Source organism: Rana temporaria, chromosome 2, assembly GCF_905171775.1.
Source record: "Rana temporaria chromosome 2, aRanTem1.1, whole genome shotgun sequence".
NCBI classification, from domain to species: domain Eukaryota; kingdom Metazoa; phylum Chordata; class Amphibia; order Anura; family Ranidae; genus Rana; species Rana temporaria.
The window spans coordinates 121,495,987-121,519,284 of record NC_053490.1 but is presented as its reverse complement, the minus strand read 5'-3'; the positions used below and the strand labels follow the sequence as shown (position 1 = coordinate 121,519,284).

At 41.2% G+C, this 23,298-nt stretch overlaps 1 protein-coding gene across 4 annotated transcripts in view; it reads left to right on the top strand.

Annotated features, from left to right (window-relative positions):
• Positions 1–23,298, top strand: part of OS9 (OS9 endoplasmic reticulum lectin) — a 92,146-nt gene that overhangs the window by 44,677 nt on the left and 24,171 nt on the right. For all 4 annotated transcript variants that reach the window (XM_040340885.1, XM_040340884.1, XM_040340883.1 and 1 more), the window contains exons 9-11: positions 1,378–1,423; positions 1,694–1,779; positions 5,810–6,031. In XM_040340885.1, the coding sequence (XP_040196819.1) occupies positions 1,378–1,423; positions 1,694–1,779; positions 5,810–6,031 (354 nt within the window). The remainder of the gene's footprint in view (positions 1–1,377; positions 1,424–1,693; positions 1,780–5,809; positions 6,032–23,298) is intronic.

The following is a 23,298-nucleotide window of genomic DNA, read 5'->3' as shown; positions in this document are numbered from 1 at the left end:
ATTGCACCTCCGTCTGTTCTTCTTTTTTTTTTTTTTTTTTTTTTTTTGTGAGTGTGAGAAAGCATCTCTGTTATGGAAACAACTCAAGAAATGTTCTTCCAAAATGTCAACAATCTAAAACTCGCTCTCCCCCAACTGTCTTTGTTCACCCCAATCTTAGGTTTGACCACTTATCAATTAAGACTAGTCCACACAATCTGTGTTTCCATCCACTGGCTAATAGCTTACCATTGGAAATCCTCATTGTTACCAATAACTCAACTGAAAATTAGAATAAATAATATATCTACCTTTATGGAAAAAAAATTCCACACCTTATACAATACTACATTTTTGCTTGGGGGGAAAAAAATCGAACTCATGGTTTACATACTCGGACCACCTGTTAAATCCTAGCTAGAAATCCTGGGCCAGATTCACAAAAGGGATACGACGGCTTTTCTCCTGATACGCCGTCGTATCCCTGTTTCTATCTATGCGACTGATTCATAGAATCAGTTAAGCATAGATATCCCTAAGATCCGACAGGTGTAATAGTTTTACACTGTCGGATCTTAGGATGCAGTACCGCGGCCACCGCTGGGGGGAGTTCGCGTCGTAAACCAGCGTCGGGTATGCAAATTAGGAGTTACGGCGATCCACAAAGCTTTTTCCCGTCGTTACGTCGCCGCGAGTGTTAGTTTGCCGTCGCAAAGATAGGGCACCTTTTACAAAGTGGAAAATTACTCCACCATGTAAAAGTATACCCGTCTTCCCCGCGTCGCTTTTGAATTTTTTTTTTACATTTTTTTTCCGATGCAAGTCTTTTTCACGTCGCGATTCACAAAACGTCGGCGCGTCGTAATTTCACGCAAAGCACGTCGGGAAATTTGCGTCGGGAGCATGCGCAGTACGTCCGGAGCGGGAGCGCGCCTAATTTAAATGGTACCCGCCCCATTTGAATTGGCCCACCTTGCGCAGGACGGATTTACGATACACCGCCGCAAATTTCCAGGTAAGTGCTTTGTGGATCGGGCACTTAGACAGAAAATTTGCGGCGGTGTAACGTAAATCGGTTACGTTACGCTGCGCCCGGGCTACGTGAATCTGGCCCATTATCTTCAATTGACTCAAGAAAGAAAATAAGTCCATATTGCAAAATATTACTTGATCATTTGATTACCACTAGTTCTAACCATAAAAAATGTTATCACACAATGTATTTTTCTCATAAATCCTAATTTTCATTTGTATATACTGCATATCTCTGGATCCATGATATGTTTTGTACCATTATTTTGTACCTAATAAAGTTTTTGTAAACTAGATTTACTTATCCTATTTCTAACGAAATCTGAAATCTTTCTGCATCTTTATCTTTTCTGCATCTTTATGTAGGAAGGAGTATTTCCCAATCACAATAATCCAACTGAAGGGGCACAAGGTTAGTACATACATTTACATGATTACTGTAAGATGATTATTATAATGTAAAAACTTATTGCAATCCCGAAAATCCTTGCAGTCTTTCTAATAACGACCATTGCAGTCTAAACTGTGCATATACTGTGATGCATTAAAATGGCGTCACTGTGTATTCATAGTAGTAAATAAATATGGTCACTTTTTATTACTGAACTGTGTTTTCTCTCAAAATCTAGCATGGTTTTATCTAGGCATAATTGGTAAACCGCACCACCTTTCATCACTCTAGGTACACACAAGACTCTCCGCTACAAAATAATAAGAAATCCAGAAGACTTGATGAAGTTTATTGAAGATTTAAAAAAACCTGAAAAGGTATTTACTGGATCCATGGGGTGCTTTGGTGCTAAAAATGACCACATGTAAAAAACAAAACAAAGCTGTGTTTATTTCTTTGGTATGTCACTGCCCTTGATCAGGCACACTTTATTATTAGAAATATTACACTTATATGTTGTAAGAGGGGCTTCAGTCAGTTAAAAAAAAAACTGTAGCTACAAATACTGTACAAAGTGTACACACCCCTGTTAAAATGTCAGGTTTCTGTGATGTTAAAAAAATAGACAAAAATAAATCGGAAATTTTTCCATCTTTTTAATGTGACCTATAAACTCCAACTCATTTGAACAACAAATCTTTTAGGGGGAGGGAAGTAAAAATTAAATATGGTTTTCAGAAGTGTACACACCCTTAATACTTTGAACCACCTTTTTGATTTAATTACGGCACTCAGTCTTTTTGGGTATGAGTCTATCAGCATGGCACACCTTGATTTGGCAATATTTGCCCACTCTTCTTTGCAAAAACACTCCATCTCCTGTGCACAACCCTCTTCAGATCATCCCACAGATCTTCAATTCAGGTCTAGGCTCTGGATTGGGCCATTACAAAACTTTAATCTGGTGAAGCCATTCCTTTGCTTATACTCGAGTCACCTTTTTTTCTCCCAATCTCCCCGAATTTGGGGACCCGGTACCGGCTGCCTGTAGGTCCCCTGGACCCCAAACTCTTCCTCTACAAGTGTGCAAAGTTTGTTGTTTGGGGGACCTACGGCCGGGGAGCACCAATTTTTCAAAGTCGGGCACCCCTTTCATAGACTCCTATGTTAGACAGTAATTTCTCTGGTAACTTTGGGGACCAGTTACTGGCCGGCCGTAGATCCTCTTGACCCGGAACTTGGCACACATATACCCCCAGTTCTCCTCTACAAGTGTGCAAAGTTTGCTGTCTGTGGGATTTTTTTAAAGCCTGGCACCTCTTCTATATACTCCCATGTTAAACGTAAGTCTAGTCATGGGCACAGTGAGGCATGCAGATGGACACCCTAGGCTTATACTCGAGTCAATACATTTTCCCAGTTTTTATTTTTTGTGGTAAAATTAGGCGCCTCGGCTCATATTCGGGTCGGCTTATACTCAAGTATTTTTGGTAAGCTTTGGGTTGTTGTCGTCCTGAAAAATTAAGTTCCTCTTCATATTCGGCTTTTCTAGCAGTAGCCTGAAGGTTTTGTGCTAATATTGACTGGTATTTGGAACTTTTCATAATCCCCTCTACCTTGGCTAAGACCCCTGTTCCAGCTGATGAAAACGGCCCCAAAGTATGATGCTGCCACCACCATGCTTCACTGTGGGTATGGTGTTCTTTTGGTGATGTGCAGTGTTTTTTTGTGCCAAACATATTTTTTGGAATTATGGCCAAAAAGTTCAACATTGGTTTCATCAGACCAGAACACATTTTCCCAAATACTTTTTGGGAGACCTCAGATGTTTTTTTTTTTTTTGCAAAATTTAGCAGGGCTTGGATGTTTTTCTTAAGAAAAGGCTTCCGTCTTGTCATTCTACCCCATAGCCCAGACATATGAAGAATATGGGAGATTGTTGTCACATGTACCACACAGCCAGTACTTTCCAGATATTCCTGCAGCTTCTTTTAATGTTGCTGTATGACTCTTGGCAGCTTTCCTGACCAGTTTTTTTGTCTTTTCGTTAATTTTGGACGGACATCCAGTTTTTGGTAATGTCACTGTTGTGTAACAGGTAAAAATTCTGCACTCACCCAATCACCTGATGATGAATTTGTAATGTGCTCAAAAACAAATGAGTATTTTTTAATGAATATGATGTTACAGTATGTACTCAAACCTAATGAGTTTAACAACAATTGTGCAACAATCTAAATACTTGATCCATAAACAATACATATAAAACAAAAAGATGCACACATTGAAAATGAATAATCAAGTGATTGAACACCGACTAAAAAAATCAGTATAACAACTAATTCTAAATTTGGTGAAAAATTTACTTTGTATTCATCTCCAAACATAAAACTAAAAAAAGAGGTAAAACACGTAAAGACAAATGGCAAAATGTTCCTTTGAAAAAAAAGAATGTAATTAAAACAATTTGTTTATATATATATATATATATATATATATATATATATATATATATATATATATATATATATATATATATATATATATATATATATATATATATATTATATCATTTTTTTATTTTTTTTTGTATTATTATTTTAATATTGGACCCACAAGAACAGTGTTTGTTTAGATACGCAAATCATTAGGAGGATAAAAAAAACATCCAAAGGTGTAACAGTCTCTAGAGTACAGCACTAGTCACTTGTCAGACAGCCTGCTTATGTTGGATAATCCATAGATCAGTTTTAACACTTCCAATGCTTTTAATAGGGAAACATGTTCTGATTGTTCTTGAATTGTACAGTTGATGGGTCACAAAGGTGGGAAAACGTTCTTAAATGTATCTGTGTCCATTTTTTTTATTTTTTTTTTTACATCACAGAAACCTGACATTTTAACAGGGGTGTGTAGACTTTTTATAGCCGGCCGTCGCTTCCTTAACTAATGAGTCATTGGCTGTCAGTGGGGTTCCCCTGCTGACAACTAAATGTGTAAAAACAAAAAAAAAAATAAGTTGTGGGGGTCCCCCCCCCCCAGGGCCATACCAGGCTCTTCGTGTCTAGTATGGATTTGGAGGGACCCTACAACTGCCATCTCCTCACAAAATTTATACCAGACCTTTATTCGAGCGTGCAGCCCGGCAGGTCAGTGTTTGGATTGCCACGCCCCATGGCTATATAAGAAAAGACAGACAGCTGGAGACAACACAATGGAGGAAGGCAGCGTTAGAAGATTGGCTATTGTTTTTAGCGGGTAAGCAACGACGAGGGAGAAAACCGCAAGCACGGAATGGAGAAGACCGGCAGCAGATAACACGTTGGAGCTACAACTGGGGACATTTTTAATAACTGACCTATCAAACGCTTTTTGGATGAATGGGTAGGGGTTCCCCACTGACAGCTGAATGTAAAAAAAAGGGAGAAGTGTGGGGTCCCCCCTGAGGGTCCACACCAGGGAACCCCACTGACAGCTGTTGACCATCGGATGGTCAACAGCTGTCATGGATGTGGCACGCCGTTCCTTAGCAACCAGCTTTATTCAGTGTTTAAACAGAAAAAATAAGACTGCAAAACACATAAAAAATCGCATTACACACACACACACACACACACACAACACTTGCATTTTGGGTGCGATTCCATTAAAGTCTTTTACACGCAAAACATGAGAAAAATATTGAATCGTGCACCTCACTGCCCCCCTAACACAGCCGGAACACAGCTGACGGAGAGGTGAAGCTCTGTGGCAGCTCGGTTTCCCTGTGAATTCACTCTTAATAAAAGGACACTTGCATGTCCAGGGACCCACCAACACTGTCCTCACACAGGTTGGCTCTTTGCTGGTATTCATGCCCCTGACATGTTTACTTTAGAAAGCTGGCTGTGATTCCTTGTGGCTTCACATCTGGAGCCGCACTGCGCTGTCTGAATGGTCCCACAGCCTCCTGTGACCCATGTCCCAAGAGATTGTGGATAAAAGAGGGAGGGGGATGATGGAACTTCCACTGCAATCGCCTAGACCAGGGATCCTCAAACTACGGCCCTCCAGCTGTTGTAGAACTACACATCCCATGAGGCATTGTAACACACTGACATTCACAAACATGACTAGGCATGATGGGAATTGTAGTTCCTGAACAACTGGAGGGCCATAGTTTGAAGACCCATGGCCTAGACGATCAGAGTGGGGAGCAGGTACCTGTCAAAACTCGGTACCCCCCCCCCCCCCAAAAAAAATCCATATGCAGAAGAGGGGGGCAGAGAAAGGGGATGAGTGGAGCATTCTTATTTGGGTGACGTTCTGCTTTTTAATTTATGTTATTCCAGCTAGAAATATTTTAAAGTGGAAATAAAGGGTACATTTATGTCTGTTTAAAAAAATAATTGGCTTTTTTTTTTGGAGGATGAAGACAAACTTTCCTCCGAGAGTAAAGAGGCACAGACTGAAACCGAATCAAGTGCAGTTGATGAGCTGAAAAATGCGGAGGATGAAGATGAAAAGGCTCTAATGCAGGAATTTGAGAAAGAGTTGGAAAACTTCCTCCTTCCCAAGTCTGATGTATCCCAAATTAAGGACAATGTGAAAACGGAGATGGCGAAGGAATTTAACAACATTATCGATGAGGTAGTTACTAGGACCTTTAAATAACAAATTGCTGAGGAAACCCTGTAATAGGATATTTGCAGGAATATGTAAGCCAGGAGCTTGTCTCTATCTCTTGTTACATGTCAAAGGAGGACTTAGAGCGGATCTCCACCCAAAAGGAAGTTCCGCTTTAAGGACTCCCGCGCCTCTTTCACAATTGGCACATTTGAGGAGGGGGAGCAGGTACCCGATGTTTCACAGATACCCGCTTCCCACTTCCGTTCAGAGTGCTGCAGCGCTCAGAACGGGAAGTTCTCCTCGCTCCCCCCTGCAGTCGTCTTGGACACCGACACGTCCCATAAGACTGCATCCACCATTCAAGATGTGCGCATGCGCAGTGGGCACCCGGCTGTGAAGCTGCAAGCTCTCACAGCCGGGTGCCCATAGTAAAGGTGCCAAAGGCAGCGGGTAAGACCGACTGGGGTGAGCATACCGTGATATCTTGGGACAGGTGAGTGGCTGTTTTTTAAAAGTTGGCAGGTACAGTTTTTGTATTTGCTGGCTTTTTTTTCCCACAGGTGACTGGAACTCCTTCTTTTTTTTTTTTTTTAAGTTGATGTCCAGGGAAACCCCTAAATACACCGTTGAAATGCATATAGTAAAGTTTTTTTTTCCTGCTAATATATTTGTACTTTTTTTTTTTTTCAGTCTTGTAATTTTAAATACCTCTGCCACATTGCATAGCCATAAAGACAGCATGCTTATTTTCTGGTCCAGCTATGCAGTTCCCTATGTCCTCGCCACACTTCCTGCCTGCTCATTGGGTAATGAGTCAACATTGGCTATAACTGATGAACAGGGAGATGATACAAAAAGCAGCAAAGATGAACCAGGATCTCAGCTGCCCTAGCTCGCCCATCCACACAAGTGAATTTTGATCCATCTGTGGGCAGCTTTTAGTAGCGTAAAGGCTTGTACACGTTAAGCAAATCGGAAGTAAAATTTTGTCCGAACAATCTGCCGATTTTCGGATTTAGTCTGGTGCTTTTGACGGCTGATCATTCATTTTTCATACGACCAAAACAATGTGCATGCTATAAAAATTTTAATGTATGTGAATACATCTGATTTTAGTTTGGTACAGCTTTCGTCCAAAAAAAAAATCGTAAGAGCAAGACTATGCCTGCTCAAAGAATACATTACATCACTTCTAAAGTTGAATTCTGTCGTATGAGAATTTTTTCATATGTTGAGTATCCTCTTCACTTTAGATATGCAGCACAAAAATGGGCAAACGTTCGTCCAAAAATCTGAACGTGCATACAAGACTTTATCTTCATGGTTGTGCAGTGTGACAGTGGTATGTAAATTAGACTGGTTGAATAAAATTCCAAATCCTGTGCCAGTTTGAAAATGTTCTGTGTTGTGTACTTCATATGCATGTTTGGTGATTTGCTTGGAATTCCCGTTCAACTTTTCTGATTTCATAGCTACCATTGATTAAGGATGGTAAGAGTATCATTGATTGATTTTTATTTTTTTGGAGGTTTTGTGTTCTTTTCTTTAGCTTTGTGATTTGTAGAGAGCGGAGTACATTTGTAAAGGTGTGTTTTTAAAGAATCCCCCCCCAAGACATGACTGCATGGCTCACGGCCACTAGATGGCAGTTACACAACTGTCTTGGTTCAAACCGGCTTCAGTGTTATGAACACTGGTTACAAGTTTCCTATACTCTATTTTGTGTATATGTCTGTTTACTTAGGATATCATCTTGACTAGTGTTTCTGATCTATTAGAAATGCTTTTTGGTTAGCCACTGTTCTTGAGTTTCATTGCTACCAAAAAGTAGTATTGGGCTTGGTCACCAATACTATGATATACTGTATGTGTGTAGATATATACATATAGATATTTTTACGTGTGTATGTAAAGTTGCAGCTCTAACTTTACAAGTAGTCCCTCTGCATTGCACTCTGATGCTTTGGAATGGCAGGTAAGCAAACCCAGACTGAGATCCACCCGTCACCTGTCTGCGATCTACTTGTAGAGCGCTGACCCCTGCATTTAGATATACCATGGAACACAGTGAAGACAGTAATGTCAATGTTTTGCCTGATTTTGTCCACTTAAAGGTGTTTTACACTCATTTTTTAAGTTTATTAAAAGTCAGCAGCTACAAAAAGTGTAGCTGCTGGCTTTTAATAAACACACACTTACCTGCTCCAGCGACACGCCGGCCGGGGCTCCGCTCCTCGCCCCCCCTCGCCAGCCTGCGTCTTCATTTTTAGTGTGGGCACCCGGCAGTGACCGCTTTCGGCTTCACGGCCGGGCACCCACTGCGCATGCGCGAGCGGCACTGTGCATGCGCGATCGGCGCGGCGCCGTCCGATTGGACAGGCGCTCGCCTACAGGGAGGGGCTGTGAAAAGGCGATTAAGCTAATCGCCTTTCCAGCCCCTCGGAGGAAGTGGGACAGGAAGTCCCCTTCTCCTGAAGCCCATACAACCCCCCCCCCCCCCAAAAAAAAAATTACATGCCAAATGTGGCATGTAAGGGGGCGAGGGGTGGGTTAAGAGGAAGTTCCATTTTTAGGTGGAACTCCTCTTTAATGACTAAGAACATGGACAACCTTCCAAAATTGATGAAAACACGAGCATAAAACTGGTCAGGGAGGTTGCCAAGAGGCCTACAGCAACATTAAAGGAGCTACCGGAGTATCTGGCAAGTACTGGCTGTGTGGTACAGGTTACAACAATCTCCTGTATGCTTCACTTTCTGGGCTATGGGGTAGAGTGTATATGTCTGTTTTACTTAGGATATCATCTTGACTAGTATTTCTGATCTATAAGAGTGGTGAGACAGAAGCCTTTTCTTACAAAGAAAAACATTGAAGCCCAGCTTAATTTAGCAAAAAATCACATCTGAATTTTTCCAAAAGCATGTGGGAAAATGTGTTCTGGTCTGATGAAACCAAGATTGAACTATTTGGCCATAATTCCAAAAAAGATGTTTGGTGCAAAAATTTAGCACATTACTAAAAAAACAAAACCTACCCACAGTGAAGCATGGTGGTGCAGCATCCTTTTAGGGCGAGGTAGAGGGAATTATGAACAGTTCCAAATACCAGTCAATATTTGCACAAAACCTTCAGGCTTCTGCTAGAAAGCTGAACATGAAGAGGAACTTTGTCTTTCAGCATGACAACAACCCAAAGCATATATCCAAATCAACAGAATGGCTTCATCAGAAGAAGATTAAAGTTTTGGAATGGCCCAGCCAGAGCCCAGACCTGAATCTGATAGAAATGTGTGGGGTGATCTGAAGAGGGATGTGCACAGGAGATGCCCTCGCAATCTGAAAGATTTGGAGTGTTTTTGCAAAAGAGTGAGCAATTATTGCCAAGTCAAGATTTGCCATGCTGATAGACTCGTACCCAAAAAGACTGAGTGCTGTAATAAAATCAAAAGGTGCTTTGACAAAGTATTTAAGGGTGTGCACACTTATGCAACCATATTATTTTCCTTTATTTTTTATTTTTAATTCCCTCCACCTAAAAAAATTCAGTTGGTTGTTCAACTGAGTTGTACAGTTTATAGGCCACATTAACCACTTAAGGACCGCCTAACGCCGATATACGTCAGCAGAATGGCACGGCTGGGCACAACCATCTACCTGTACGTGATTGTTAAATGCCCAGCTGTGGGTCGCGGGCGCGTGACAGTGGCGCTGTCATTGATCGTCTGTTCCTTGATATAGGGAAAGGCAATCAATGACGTCACCAGTCCAGCCCCGCCCCCTACAGTTAGAAACACATATGAGGTCACATTTAACCCCTTCAGCGCCCCCTAGTGGTTAACTCCCAAACTGCAATTGTCATTTTCACAGTAAACAATGCATTTTTATAGCATTTTTTGCTGTGAAAATGACAATGGCCCAAAAATGTGTAAAAATTGTCCGATGTGTCCGCCATAATGTTGCAGTCACGAAAAAAAATCGCTGATCGCCGCCATTAGTAGTAAATTTTTTTTTATAAAAATGCAATAAAACTATCCCCTATTTTGTAAACGCTATAAATTTTGCGCAAACCAATCGATAAACGCTTATTGCGATATTTTTTGTAAAAAAAAATAAAAAATAAATGTTGAATACGTATCGGCCTAAACTGAGGGAAAAAAACGTGTGTTTTTTTTAGTTTTTTAGTTTTTTATATATATATATATATATATATATATATATATATATATATATATATATATATATATATATATATATATATATAATATATAAATAAACATTTTGGGGGGATATTATAGCAAAAAGTAAAAAATATTGCATTTTTTTTTTTACAAAATTCTCGCTCTAAAAAATACCACCAAAAGAAAGCTCCATTTGTGGGAAAAAAAGGACGCCAATTTTTATTTGGGAGCCACGTCGCACGACCGCGCAATTGTCAGTTAAAGCGACGCAGTGTCGAATCACAAAAAAAGGCCTGGTCCTTTACCTGCATATTGGCCCGGGTCTTAAGTGGTTAAAGGTGGAAAAAGTTCTGAAATGTATTTCTTTTTTTTTTTTTGTTTAAACCTTTGGCACCAATTACAGCCTCAAGTCTTTCTGAATATGATGCTACAAGCTTGGCACACCTATTTTTAGGCAGTTTCTCCCATTCTTCTTTGCAAGACCCTTTTTTAAGCTCCATCAGGTTGGATCGGGAGTGTCGGTGCACAGGCATTTTTAGATCTCTCCATCGGGTTCAAGTCTGGGCTCTGGCTGGGGCACTCAAGGACATTCATAGAGTTGTCACATAGCCACTCCTTTTGTTATCTTGGCTATGTGCTTAGGGTCGTTGTCCTGTTTTTAAGATGAACCTTTGCCCCAGTCTGAGGTCCAGAGCGCTATGGAACAAGTTTTCATCAAAGTCTCTGTACATGGCTGCATTTATGTTTTCATCAATCCTGATTAGTCTCCCATTTCCTGCCGCTGAAAAATACCAAGTGATGAGCGGTGACTGGTTTCCTCCAGACATGAGGCTTACCATTCAGACCAAAGAGTTCAGTCTTTGTTTCATCAGACCAGAAAATTTTGTTCCTCATGGTCTGATGGCCATTCAGGTGCCTTTTGGCAAACTCCAGGTGGGCTGTCATGTCTTTTACTGAGTTGGTGGCTTCCCATAGGCCACTCTACCATACAGGCCTAATTGGAGGAGTGTTTTTTGGAAGGTTCTCCTCTCTCCACAGAGAAACGCTAGAGCTCTGTCAGTGACCATCACCTCCCTGACTAAGGCATTTCTCCCCTGATCGCTCAGTTTGGCCAGATGGCCTGCTCTAGGAAGAGTCCTGGTGGCAGTTGCTTAGTTAGGGGGTAGCCCTGCCCTACCATGGGTGTTGCAGGCCGCCTGACACAGCGCTGCGCCGGGGCACTCCCTGAGTCTGCACTTGATGCTTCACTGACCGCTAGAGCTAGGAGATCAGTGTGAGAGTGAGTCTCCTCCTTGCTGTGCCCATATCCTAGTCAAGGGAAAAGGATGAGCTCCAGCATGTTCGCATTGTACACGTGCAGAGCCAGCCAGGAAGTCTGTGCTGCGCTAATCACAGCCAGGGAGACATTTCCCGATCTCTGCAGCCAAGCATCGGGACAGTGTCTCCCTGGCTGTGATTAGCACAGTGCCGTGCACACTTCCTGGCGGGCTCTGCACGTGTACTATGGGAACACACTGGAGCTCATCCTTAGTCGAAAGGAACTTTCTCGCACAAGATCCTGAACTAGGGAGGCGGCAGGTGAGTGCAGACCATGAAGGAGAACGAGGGGGGAAACTCTGTACTACCCTACCTAGCCTCTCTGTATACCCAGCTTCTCCTGTATATTCCCTAGCCTCTCTGTATGTAACAACCTGCATCTTGTGCCAGGTAATGTGACAAGCTATCTGGGGACCCTGATGTAAGGGGTAGGCTCTCTGGGGACCCTGATGTAGTGATATATATCATCGCACACACTAGCTATATAGATGGGTATGCCCGTTCCAAGCATATGACTCTCTTTACTTCGCTGCTATGGCTCTAGCCCCAGATTCTTTGTAGACCTAGCAACACCCCTGCCTGGTGGTTCCAAACTTCTTCCATTTACAGATGGAGGCCAGTGTGCTCAATCAGACCTTTTAATCCTGCAGACATTTTTCTGTGCCTTGATACAATCTAGTCTTGGAGGGTTACAGAGACCATTCCTTGGACTTCATGGCTTGGTTTGTGCTCCGACATGCACTGTTGACTGTGGGACCTTTTATATAGACAGATGTCAAATCCTGTCCAATCAACTGAATTTACCACAGGTGGACTCCAAGTTGTAGAAACATCTCAAGGATGATCAGTGGAAATGGGATGCACCTAAACTCAATTTCAAGTGTCATTGCAAAGGCTATAAATACTTATGTACATTTTCATTGTCATTATGGGGTATTGTTTGTAGGATTTTTAAATCCTAATCCATTTTGGAATAGGGTTTTAATTTATTTTATTTTTTTGATTGAACTTTATTGCTATCACGAGATAACACCATCCCTTGTGATAGCATGGTCTGTGGAGAGATCTAGCATCTATTACACCCCAGAGCTCTCTCTTCATAGTGCATCCCATGTGAGAGGTTGCATGGGTCCCAGGCTCCTTGGGGGGTCAGGGAGAGCCCAGAAAAGGAAGTTGTAGAAAGCCCTTTGACTGTTCTAAAGAGCAATACCAGGATCATGGCTTCAGCCATGATCCTGGTAGAAATGCTTCCAACTCCTAAGGAAAGGAAGTGGTTAATGTGATCTAATACCGTGTTTCCCCGAAAATAAGTCTGGGTCTTATATTAATTTTGGCAACAAAAGACACAGTAGGGCTTATTTTTGGGGTAGGTCTTACCATGTAATGTGCTGTCTTCTCTTCCCCTCTCTCGACCTGCCTGTTAGGAATCCCCAGTGTGAACTTGGTTAAAATGCTTGTAAAATCTTGTAATCCACTCTATTACTGTAGTATATAATGTACAATGTGTATTTCTGTAATATAATTGTGCCAAATACCTTCATTATAGCACCGCTCTGCGCTTTTGTGACCTGCCGGAGCTCTCTTCCCTGCATTTATGTTACAGAAACACACATTGTACATTGTGTACTACTGTAATAGAGTGGGTTATAGGATTTTAAACTAGGGCTTATTTTCGGGGTAGGGCTTGTATTGCAGTCCGCCTGGAAAAGTACGCTATGTCTTATTTTAGGGGTAGGTTTTATTTTCGGGGAAACAGGGTAGTTGTGTAAAGCTGGCCATATATGGATCGAAGTTCAGATGGTTCAGCAGGGACTTTATGGGGACAGATCGACTTCTGTACAACCAATCGGTGTGTTCTGACAGTGGGGATGTCCCCTGCCTTCAGAGTACAATGGCCCCAGGGGAGCAATTCCCCCATCCACACATTTGAGGTGGAAAAAGGAATTTGAATTCGAGTACACCCCTAAAATCAAAGTGAAAAAATGTCAGCCCAGTGATGGCGAACCTTGGCACCTCTGATGTTTTGGAACTACATTTCCCATGGTTTTCATGCACTCTGCAGTGAAGTTGAGCATCATGGGAAATGTAGTTCCAAAACATCTGGGGTGCCAAGGTTTGCCATCACTGGTCTAGCCTGTAGAGGTCTGTGCATCCCTCCATGTATATGCCTCCCTAGGAAATTGCTGCCCCACCACCAAACCGGTCATGCTGAACGATCAGGGTAAGAGAGAGAGAGAGAGGGCTGAGTCATAAGAGGGCCAATCAGAGCTGGAGGTGTGCCTCTGTGTGTCTGTAAATCCAGGAGTGAACAGGTAGCAGCTTCAGCTGCCCACAGTTAAAATGAATGCAGCCAGACTCTGTGGAGGGAAATTTTTGCAGTATATTTGGCAAATACAGAATTGCAGTAAATTTAAAATAATATGCAAAGTGGTTGGAAAGAAGTTTCAGAATGACAAAGATATTTTTATTACAAATTATGTGGGCAGACTGTAGTTCCTCTAACTGACCAGATCAATATCCCAGGAGTTTATTTGACTTGATGCTATAGTCCAAATTAAAAAGTGTTCCTTTAATTTTTTTTAGAGGTGTGTGTATATGTGTGTGTGTGTATATGTGTGTGTGTATATGTGTGTGTGTGTATATATATATATATATATATATATATATATATATATATATATATATATATATATATATATATATATATATATATATATATATACACACACTCACACTCTAATTTTGTAAATATTTTATTATATCTTTTCATGTGACAACACTGACGAAATTACATTTTGCTACATTGTAAAGTAGTGAGCGTACAGATTTTATAACAGTGTACATTTGCTGTCCCCTCAAAATAACTCGACATACAGCCATTTAATGTCTAAACCGCTGGCAACAAAAGTAAGTACACCCTAAGTGAAAATGCCCAAATTGGGCCCAAACATGTCAATATTTTGTGTGGCCACCATTGTTTCCCAGCACTGCCTTAACCCTCTTGGGCATGGAGTTCCCCAGAGCTTCACAGGTTGCCACTGGAGTCCTCTTCCACTCCTCCGTGATAACCTCATGTAGCTGGTGGATGTTGGAGACCTTGCGCTCCTCAACCTTTCGTTTTTGAGGATGCCTCACAGATGCTCAATGGGGTTTAGGTCTGGGGACATGCTTGGCCAGTCCATCACCTTTACCCTCGGCTTCTTTAGCAAGGCAGTGGTTTTCTTGGAGGTGTGTTTGGGGTCGTTATGTTGCAATACTGCCCTGCGGCCCAGTCTCTAAAGGGAGGGGGGATCATGCTCTGCTTCAGTGTGTCACAGTACATTTTGGCATTCATGGTTCCCTCAATGAACTGTAGCTCCCCAGTGCCGGCAGCACTCATGCAGCCCCCAGACCATGGCACTCCCACCACCACCATGCTTTAATGTAGGCAAGACAGAGAACCTAAGGTAGAGGGTGTTGCACTTAGGTATTAACATATGTACTGGTTTCTGCTGTTTTATGATCATACTTAAAAACTACTGAAAAAAAGAAATTGTTTGGATTCACATTGTTTCAATTTCTTGAACAGCTATTTACATTGGAATGTGTACAATAAGTGTGATCAATTGGTTGTGAGTGTCACCGGCGCAAAAGAAAATAAATAAATAAATAAATGTGAACTGTGATCTGCTGCAGTACTGTGTGCCCTTAGTGGGGGTCAATAGTGCTCTAAGAAGAAAAATGTTACTGCGCTGATCTAATTATCCAGAGGTATTTAATCTCTGGGAATATGGACATAAGTGAAATATCAGGGCCACAATGTACCCAATCTTAAGTGTGAATAACCTGAATACAAACAATAAAAAATATAAGAAATATATGAGACATACAAATGTGACACAGTGATTTCAAACTTAAATCATATATCTAGATCAGTGTGTCAGCATACAATCCATATGCCACAGTGCTTCTATGAGAAAAATGGCTGTTGCTGCTACTGACCAACCAAATAGTGAAAACAATACGAAAGATATTACAAAAAAATATATTATATATATATATATATATGTGTGTGTAAAAACCCAATATGCCGTACGCCAACTGCACCGTGAGTTGTCCAATAACCAATATTGGAACAAAATAAAATAAATATCATAAATATCAATAAAAGTGAAATAATTATCAAACAACCATACAAATGTGCAATGTGCTGGCTGCACTTAAAAATAGTCCAAATGACAGGCAATCTTGCTCTTATACAATAGGTTCCAGCAAACACAAGGTTCAATGTTGGTAATGCTGTATACAGGAAAGTGCCGCTATCTCTTCCACCCGACAAAGATGTGCCACCATCACCAATGGTTAAAATCAACACTCACCAGACCCCAGATATTATTAGGCTCCAAAGTGGTGTCTTTTCTTTGTCGGTCAGTGGGTGTTGCCTCCTTTTCCCTTTTACAAGGTGTCATCAATTCCTCAAAAACAAGGGGCTCATCATGGTGTAGTATATTAAAATATGTATTTATTTAAAAAAGGTAAAAAAATATAACACTTACAATATAAAGTGCCTCTGACCGGCACTGAGTGTCTTTGGCAGTGTCAACCGTTAAAAGCCGCTGACCAGCATTTAAGTGGCGTCCTAAGAGGTGTGCTTGCCCCGCTGTGCTCCGCATGTATTGCTACAAGGGGTCCGTGCGCGCTGGTGTGCTGCACCCTCAATGTGTGTGTCCAAACAGCCTCTACGCGTTTCGCTAGTTGCGTCGTCAGGAGAGCTGTGGACACTACTGTTTAGGCTGTATTTATACCCCTGTGGATTCCCTGAAATGCTGCAAGGTAGTCACAGGAAACAGGAAGTCTTCCGGCCACCATCTTAGCTGGTGGTGCAGGAAGTTCCTGTTCCACCATTTTGGTTCCTGGATACCTGGCTTTTTGCCAGTCCTGGCCATTCACAGGAAACAGGAAGTCTTCCGGCCGCCATCTTAGCTGATGGTGCCGGAAGTTCCTGTTCCACCATTTTGGTTCCTGGATACCTGGCTTTTTGCCAGTCCTGGCCATTCACAGGAAACAGGAAGTCTTCCGGCCGCCATCTTAGCTGATGGTGCCGGAAGTTCCTGTTCCACCATTTTGGTTACTGGATACCTGGCTATTTGCCAGTCCTGGCTGTTGTTACTGGGTGTCAGCAATAAAAATATAAATATAAATATGCCCAGCAGCCAGGGTGGCTGTATGTGTGGGGCGCTATGTGCGCTGCTACCTCCGTTCGTTTGTGCACCTCCCCCCACCCCCGTGTGCGGGCGCTTGTCGCCCTGTGTGTTATTCCCTGTATTATCGCCGCAACCGGAAGTGCTTGTGCGGCCACCTTGCCTCCGTTACCGGAAGTGTCCGTTCCGCCATTTTGGTTACTGGCATCCTGTGTTAGTCTATGCCTATTTTAGGTAATGGCTAATTCCCCACACAGGATGTAATATTGGTTATTTTAGCTACTGCCAATAGTCCCTGTGTAGCAGTCACCGTCTCTGGTTGACGCTGCCAGGGACACTTTACAAAAAACAACATTTTATCACCTATATTACTGTAAGTGGTATATTACTGTGGTAAGTGGAATATTTTGTTCCAATATTGGTTATTGGACAACTCACGGTGCAGTTGGCGTACCGCATATTGGGTTTTTACACACACATATATATATATATATATATATATATATAATATATTTTTTTGTAATATCTTTCGTATTGTTTTCACTATTTGGTTGGTCAGTAGCAGCAACAGCCATTTTTCTCATAGAAGCACTGTGGCATATGGATTGTATGCTGACACACTGATCTAGATATATGATTTAAGTTTGAAATCACTGTGTCACATTTGTATGTCTCATATATTTCTTATATTTTTTATTGTTTGTATTCAGGTTATTCACACTTAAGATTGGGTACATTGTGGCCCTGATATTTCACTTATGTCCATATTCCCAGAGATTAAATACCTCTGGATAATTAGATCAGCGCAGTAACATTTTTCTTCTTAGAGCAATAAGTGTGATCAGCCCAAATTTTAAGCATATACAGTGGGAACAAATTAACCTCTGCTTTAATAACTATTAGTGACATTTAAGGCCTGATTATCAGGAACATTGGGGCCAAATACGTTACCTTTACCCTAAGGTTCCTTAGAGGTTGTTAGGGGTTCCTTGCACAGTGGCAGATTAACGTTCCAGGGCCATCAAACTGACATTTTCCCTTTCACTGACAATGTACGGATGCCCTTTTCCAACTCACCCCTAATTAAATGGTGCATTCTTTTTCACTGTTACCCAATGTAATTAATTGTTTCTATAATGTCTTGATCTTCCTAATGTAGAGTGAGCTGAGGATATCATTTTTATAACTGTTCACCATGGTTAAAAGGGTTAGGAAAGGCTGATAAACAGCATCCAACCAACTAAACAATGAAAATGGTAGTTTTTAGCACGTGCTATTGGTAAAGTAAATCTAAGGCCGCCTACACCCAGTCGGTCCAAACCGATGAAAACTGCCTGAAGTCCAGTTTCCAGTTTCAGCACGTACACTCCACTTCTTTGGTTAACCATGGTGAGGCCTGTTCTGAGTGGAACCTGTCCTGTTAAACCGCTGTATGGTCTTGGCAACCATGTTGCAGCTCAGTTTCAGGGTCTTGGCAATTTTCTTATAGCCTAGGCCATCTTTGTGTAGAGCAACTATTTTTTTTTATTATTTTTTTTTTTTAGATCCTCAGAGAGGTGTTTGCCATGTTGAACTTCCAGTGACCAGTAAGAAAGAATGAGCGATAACACCAAATTTACCACACCTGCTCCCCATTCACACCCAAGACCTCTTAACGAGTCACATGACACCGGGGGGGAAAATTGGCTAATTGAACTCAATTTGAACATTTTCACTTTTGTTGCCAGCGGTTTAGACATTAATGGCTGTGAGTTATTTTTGAGGAGACAGCAAATTTACACTGTTATACAAGCTGTACACCCACTACTTTTACATTGTAGCAAAGTGTCATTTCTTCAGTGCTGTCACATGAAAAGATATAATAAATTATTTACAAAAATGTGAGGGGTGTACTCACTTTTGTCAGATACTGTATATAATTTGATAGACCAGAGGTTCAATCAGCGCAAAAATAGATCAAACCTATCACACTACTAAATATAAGTGAAAATACACTAAAATTATTTATATAAAGAAAATAAATATCTGAATGAAAATACGACCTTCAGGCCATATTTATAGGAATGCTAGCTGAACACAAAAAAGGATATTCACAAAATCCAAACGTGATACAAAAGGTAGAGAACAGTGCAGCGCAAACCAGTAAATACAATAAAACAAATGTGTAGATAAGTAAATTAATTAACCAAGTCCAGAAAAAAGGAGGAATGTAAGATCCTATGATCCAGTTCCTAGGAATCTTCACCACGTGTAATAAAGCACCACTAATTAAAACGTGATCTCTCCACCGATAAAGATGGGTACTCTCCCCTCAGCATAAGACCACTGTGTTACACATGCTCATTTGACCATCTGGTATTTCATAAAAGAAAAACCAGGCGGCACAGTGATGATGATTCTTCAAATATAACAGCCAAAGACACCAGGAGGCAAAATATTTCAGATCCTCAGAATGACAGCCACACATATGGACCGGAACATGCAGAGAAAGGAACAGTATCTAAGCCAGGGGTCTCGAACTCAAATTACCTGAGGGCCACAAGACAAGTTTCCATATCCCATGGGGGGCCGCATGCAAACTTTCAAACTTCAAAAACAACAGTACTGGTGTCAGCGAACACATTATTAACCCCCAGCACTGGTGTCAGCGAGCGCATTATTACCACCTGCACTGGTGTAAGTCAGGGTTTGACAAATTTGCTTGGAATCTAGGAGCCAGCTAAAAAAGTTAGGAGCCAGAAAACGCACCCCGTCCCAAAGAGCTTGCGCGCAGAAGCGAACACATATGTGAGCAGCGCCCGCATATGTAAACGCTGTTCAAACCACACGTGAGGTATCGCTGCGATTGGTAGAGCGAGAGCAATACTTCTAGCACTAGACCTCCTCTGTAACTTAAAACATGCAACCTGTAGATTTTTTTAAACGTCGCCTATGAAGATTTTAAAGGGTAAAAAAGTTTGTCGGCATTCCACAAGCGGGCGCAATTTTGAAGCGTGACATGTTGGGTATGAATTTACTCGGCGTAACATTATCTTTCATAATATAAAAAAAAATGGGGATAACTTTACTGTTGTCTTATTTTTTAATTAAAAAAAGTGTAATTTTTTCCAAAAAAAGTACGCTTGTAAGACCGCTGCGCAAATACGGCGTAACAGAAAGTATTGCAACGATCGCCATTTTATTCTCGAAGGTGTTAGGATAAAAAATATATATAATGTTTGGGGGTTCTAATTAGAGGGAAGAAGATGGCAGTGAAAATAGTGTAAAATGACATTAGAATTGCTGTTTAACTTGTAATGCTTAACTTGTAATACCAACGTCCTCCACCAGATGGCGCCAGCTCACATCTGGTGATAATAACTTGTAATACCAACGGCTCACCACCAGATGGCGCCAGCTCACATCTGGTGATAATAACTTGTAATACCAACGGCTCACCACCAAATAGCGCCAGCTCACAAAAAAAAATTATATTATTTTTTTTTTTTGCTCCCCCCACTTCTGCCCTGCCTGCGGGCCATTTATAACTGGTCCGCGGGCCGCAAATGGCCCGCGGGCCGGTACTTTGAGACCACTGATCTAAGCGCTTCCACTGGGTTCAATTGATTTTTTTATTTCAGTAAAAAACGATAACCGGCTACTCACATTTTAGCCGATTCAATATAGCATGGGAGAGATAACACAAACATCACAGCGTCATTGAATTGTATGGGATGAAACACGAGCGAGTCTTTACACGTCGATTGAGGTGAGAGTACCCATCTTTATCGGTGGAGGGATCACGTTTTAATTTGTGGTGCTTTATTACATGTGGTGAAGATTCCTAGGAACTGGATCATAGGATCCTACATTCCTCCTTTTTTCTTGACTTTTTTAATTTACTTATCTACACATTTGTTTTATTGTATTTACTGGTTTGCGCTGCACTGCTCTCTACCTTTTGTTTAGATACTGTATATAGAAAGAGAGATGCACGATAATTAAAATATACATACACACACACTTACCACATGTTAGGTACAACCCATGCAATCCATACATACAAAGAAACCAAAACCAGTTCAAAAATTAAGTTGTGTAATAAAATGGAATGACAAAGGGGGAAAGTATTGAACATGCAAAGAAAGGGAGGTGGAAAAGGGTATGGAAAAAGACACCAGCTTAAATTTATCCATAATTAGAAAGCAATCCTGCACCTTGTCAGTGCAAATCAATATCGGCTGGTTCAGTCTCAACTGATTGCCTATGAAATGGTGTCCCATCACCAAGGTGGCACACAAGAAATATCTCATGATGGGTAGAAGCATAGAGCTCGCTCGAGATCTTTCTAACCTTATTGTTGCAAAGCATACTGATGGCATTGGTTATAGAAAGATTTCTGAATGTTCCAGTGAGTACTGTTGGGGCCTAGAAAAATGGTGACGTGTTTAAATATTTTATTATTTTATTTTACCTGCTGTATATACAATGGATATAAAGTCTATAATAATTTCAGAAACTTTTTCCACCTTTTAACCACTTAAGGACGGCCGCACGACTATATACGTCGACAGAATGGCATGGCTGGGCACATGGACGTGTATATATACGTCCTCTTTAAGAGCCCAGCCGTGGGTCGATCCGAAGCGACCCGGTCCCAAGCTCTGCGGCCGCAAAACCTGGGGACCCGATTGCAGCGGGTGTCTCGCGATCGGGTCACAGGGGCTGAAGAACGGGGAGTGGTGTGTGTGTGTGTGTAAACACATCTTCCCCGTTCTTCTCTGTGGCAGTGTCAGTGATAGTCCGTTCCCTGATATAGGGAACGACGATCACTGACGTCACACGTCCAGCCCCACCCCCCTACAGTAAGAAACACACATTGGGTCACACTTAACCCCTACAGTGCCCCCTAGTGGTTAACCCCTTCACTGCCAGTGTCATTTTCGCAGTAATCACAGTGCATTTTTTATAGCACTTTTCGCTGTGAAAATGACAATGGTCCCAAAAATGTGTCAAGTGTCCGATGTGTCCGCCATAATGTCGCAGTCACGAAAAAAATCGCTGATCGTCGCCATTTCTAGTAAAAAATTAATTTATAAAAATGCCATAAAACTATCCCCTATTTTGTAAACTGTATAAATTTTACGCAAACCAATCGATAAACGCTTATTGCGGTTTTTTTTTTGCCAAAAATGTTTTTTTTTTGGGGGGGGGATATTTATTATAGCAAAAAGTAAAAAATATTGCATTTTTTTTTTTTCAAAATTGTCGCTACTTTTTGTTTATAGAGCAAAAAATAAAAACCGCAAAGGTGATCAAATACCATTTGTGGAAAAAAAAGGACGCCAATTTTTTTTTTTTTTTTTGCATTTAAGCCTAAATATGAGATGTGAGGTCTTTTTGACCCCAGATCTCATATTTAAGAGGACCTGTCATGCTTTTTTTCTATTACATTCCTTGTAATAGGAATAAAAGTGATATTTTTTTTTTTTATTTCAGTGTTAAAAATTGTAAAATAAATAAAAATAAATACGAAAACAATATTTTTTTTTTAAAGCGCCCTGTCCCGACAAGCACGCGCGCAGAAGCGAACGCATACGCGAGTAGCGCCCGCATATGAAAACGGTGTTCAAACCACACAAGTGAGGTATCGCCGCGATTATTAGAGCGAGAGCAATAATTCTAGCCCTAAACCTACTCTGTAACTCAAAAAATGCAACCTGTAGAAATTTTTAAACGTCGCCTATCGAGATTTTTAAGGGTAAAAGTTTGACGCCATGCCACGAGCAGGCGCAATTTTTAAGCGTGACATGTTGGGTATCATTTTACTTGGCGTAACATTATCTTTCACAATATGTAAAAAAATTGGGCAAAATTTATTGTCTTATTTTTTTCCAAAAAAAGTGCACTTGTAAGACCGCTGCGCAAAAAAGGTGTAACAAAGTATTGCAATGACTGCCATTTTATTCTCTAGGGTGTTAGAAAAAAATATATATAATGTTTGGGGGTTTTTTTTTTCTTTCAAATGCAGATCTTCATTTTTAAATATTTAAATATTATTCAATTTCTAGTCATCTCCATGTTTTTTGGTGTCAAGTTACCACCATTGCAACATTATTGTTTGGTCTTATCTGATCTGTCCCTTTATAATTACACCTTTTTGTATTTTTTTTTTTTAAAGTTAACCTGACTACTCACAAGCTACATTTTTAGTTGGAGAAAAAACAGACAAGTATGAGCTGTAAACCAAAAAAGACCATTTATTTTGGTAAAGAATATAAATTAAAAAAAAATACACGGCAGCACTGAATAACCTGCTGCCATTTGTGCACTTGTGTGTGGAGACTAAAATTGGGACATTGAGAGGCACATACAGGAGGGAGCCCAATCTGGTCTTTGACTCCCAGAGGTCAAGAACAGCAGCAGGTCAGATAGATGTCCCAAGGTAGTGGTACTACAGCAGACTGCCTTCTGTCAGACCACCTTGAAGCAAGGCCATCACTTCTTGCTCTTCCTGACAGCCTTCCTTGCTGCCTTCACCGCAGCCTTCTCTGCTTGGCTGGAGGCTGTGCCTCCGGAGGAGTACTCGGAGGAGGAGGAGGAGGAGGTCCTCGCTCATTTTGGCCATCACAAGG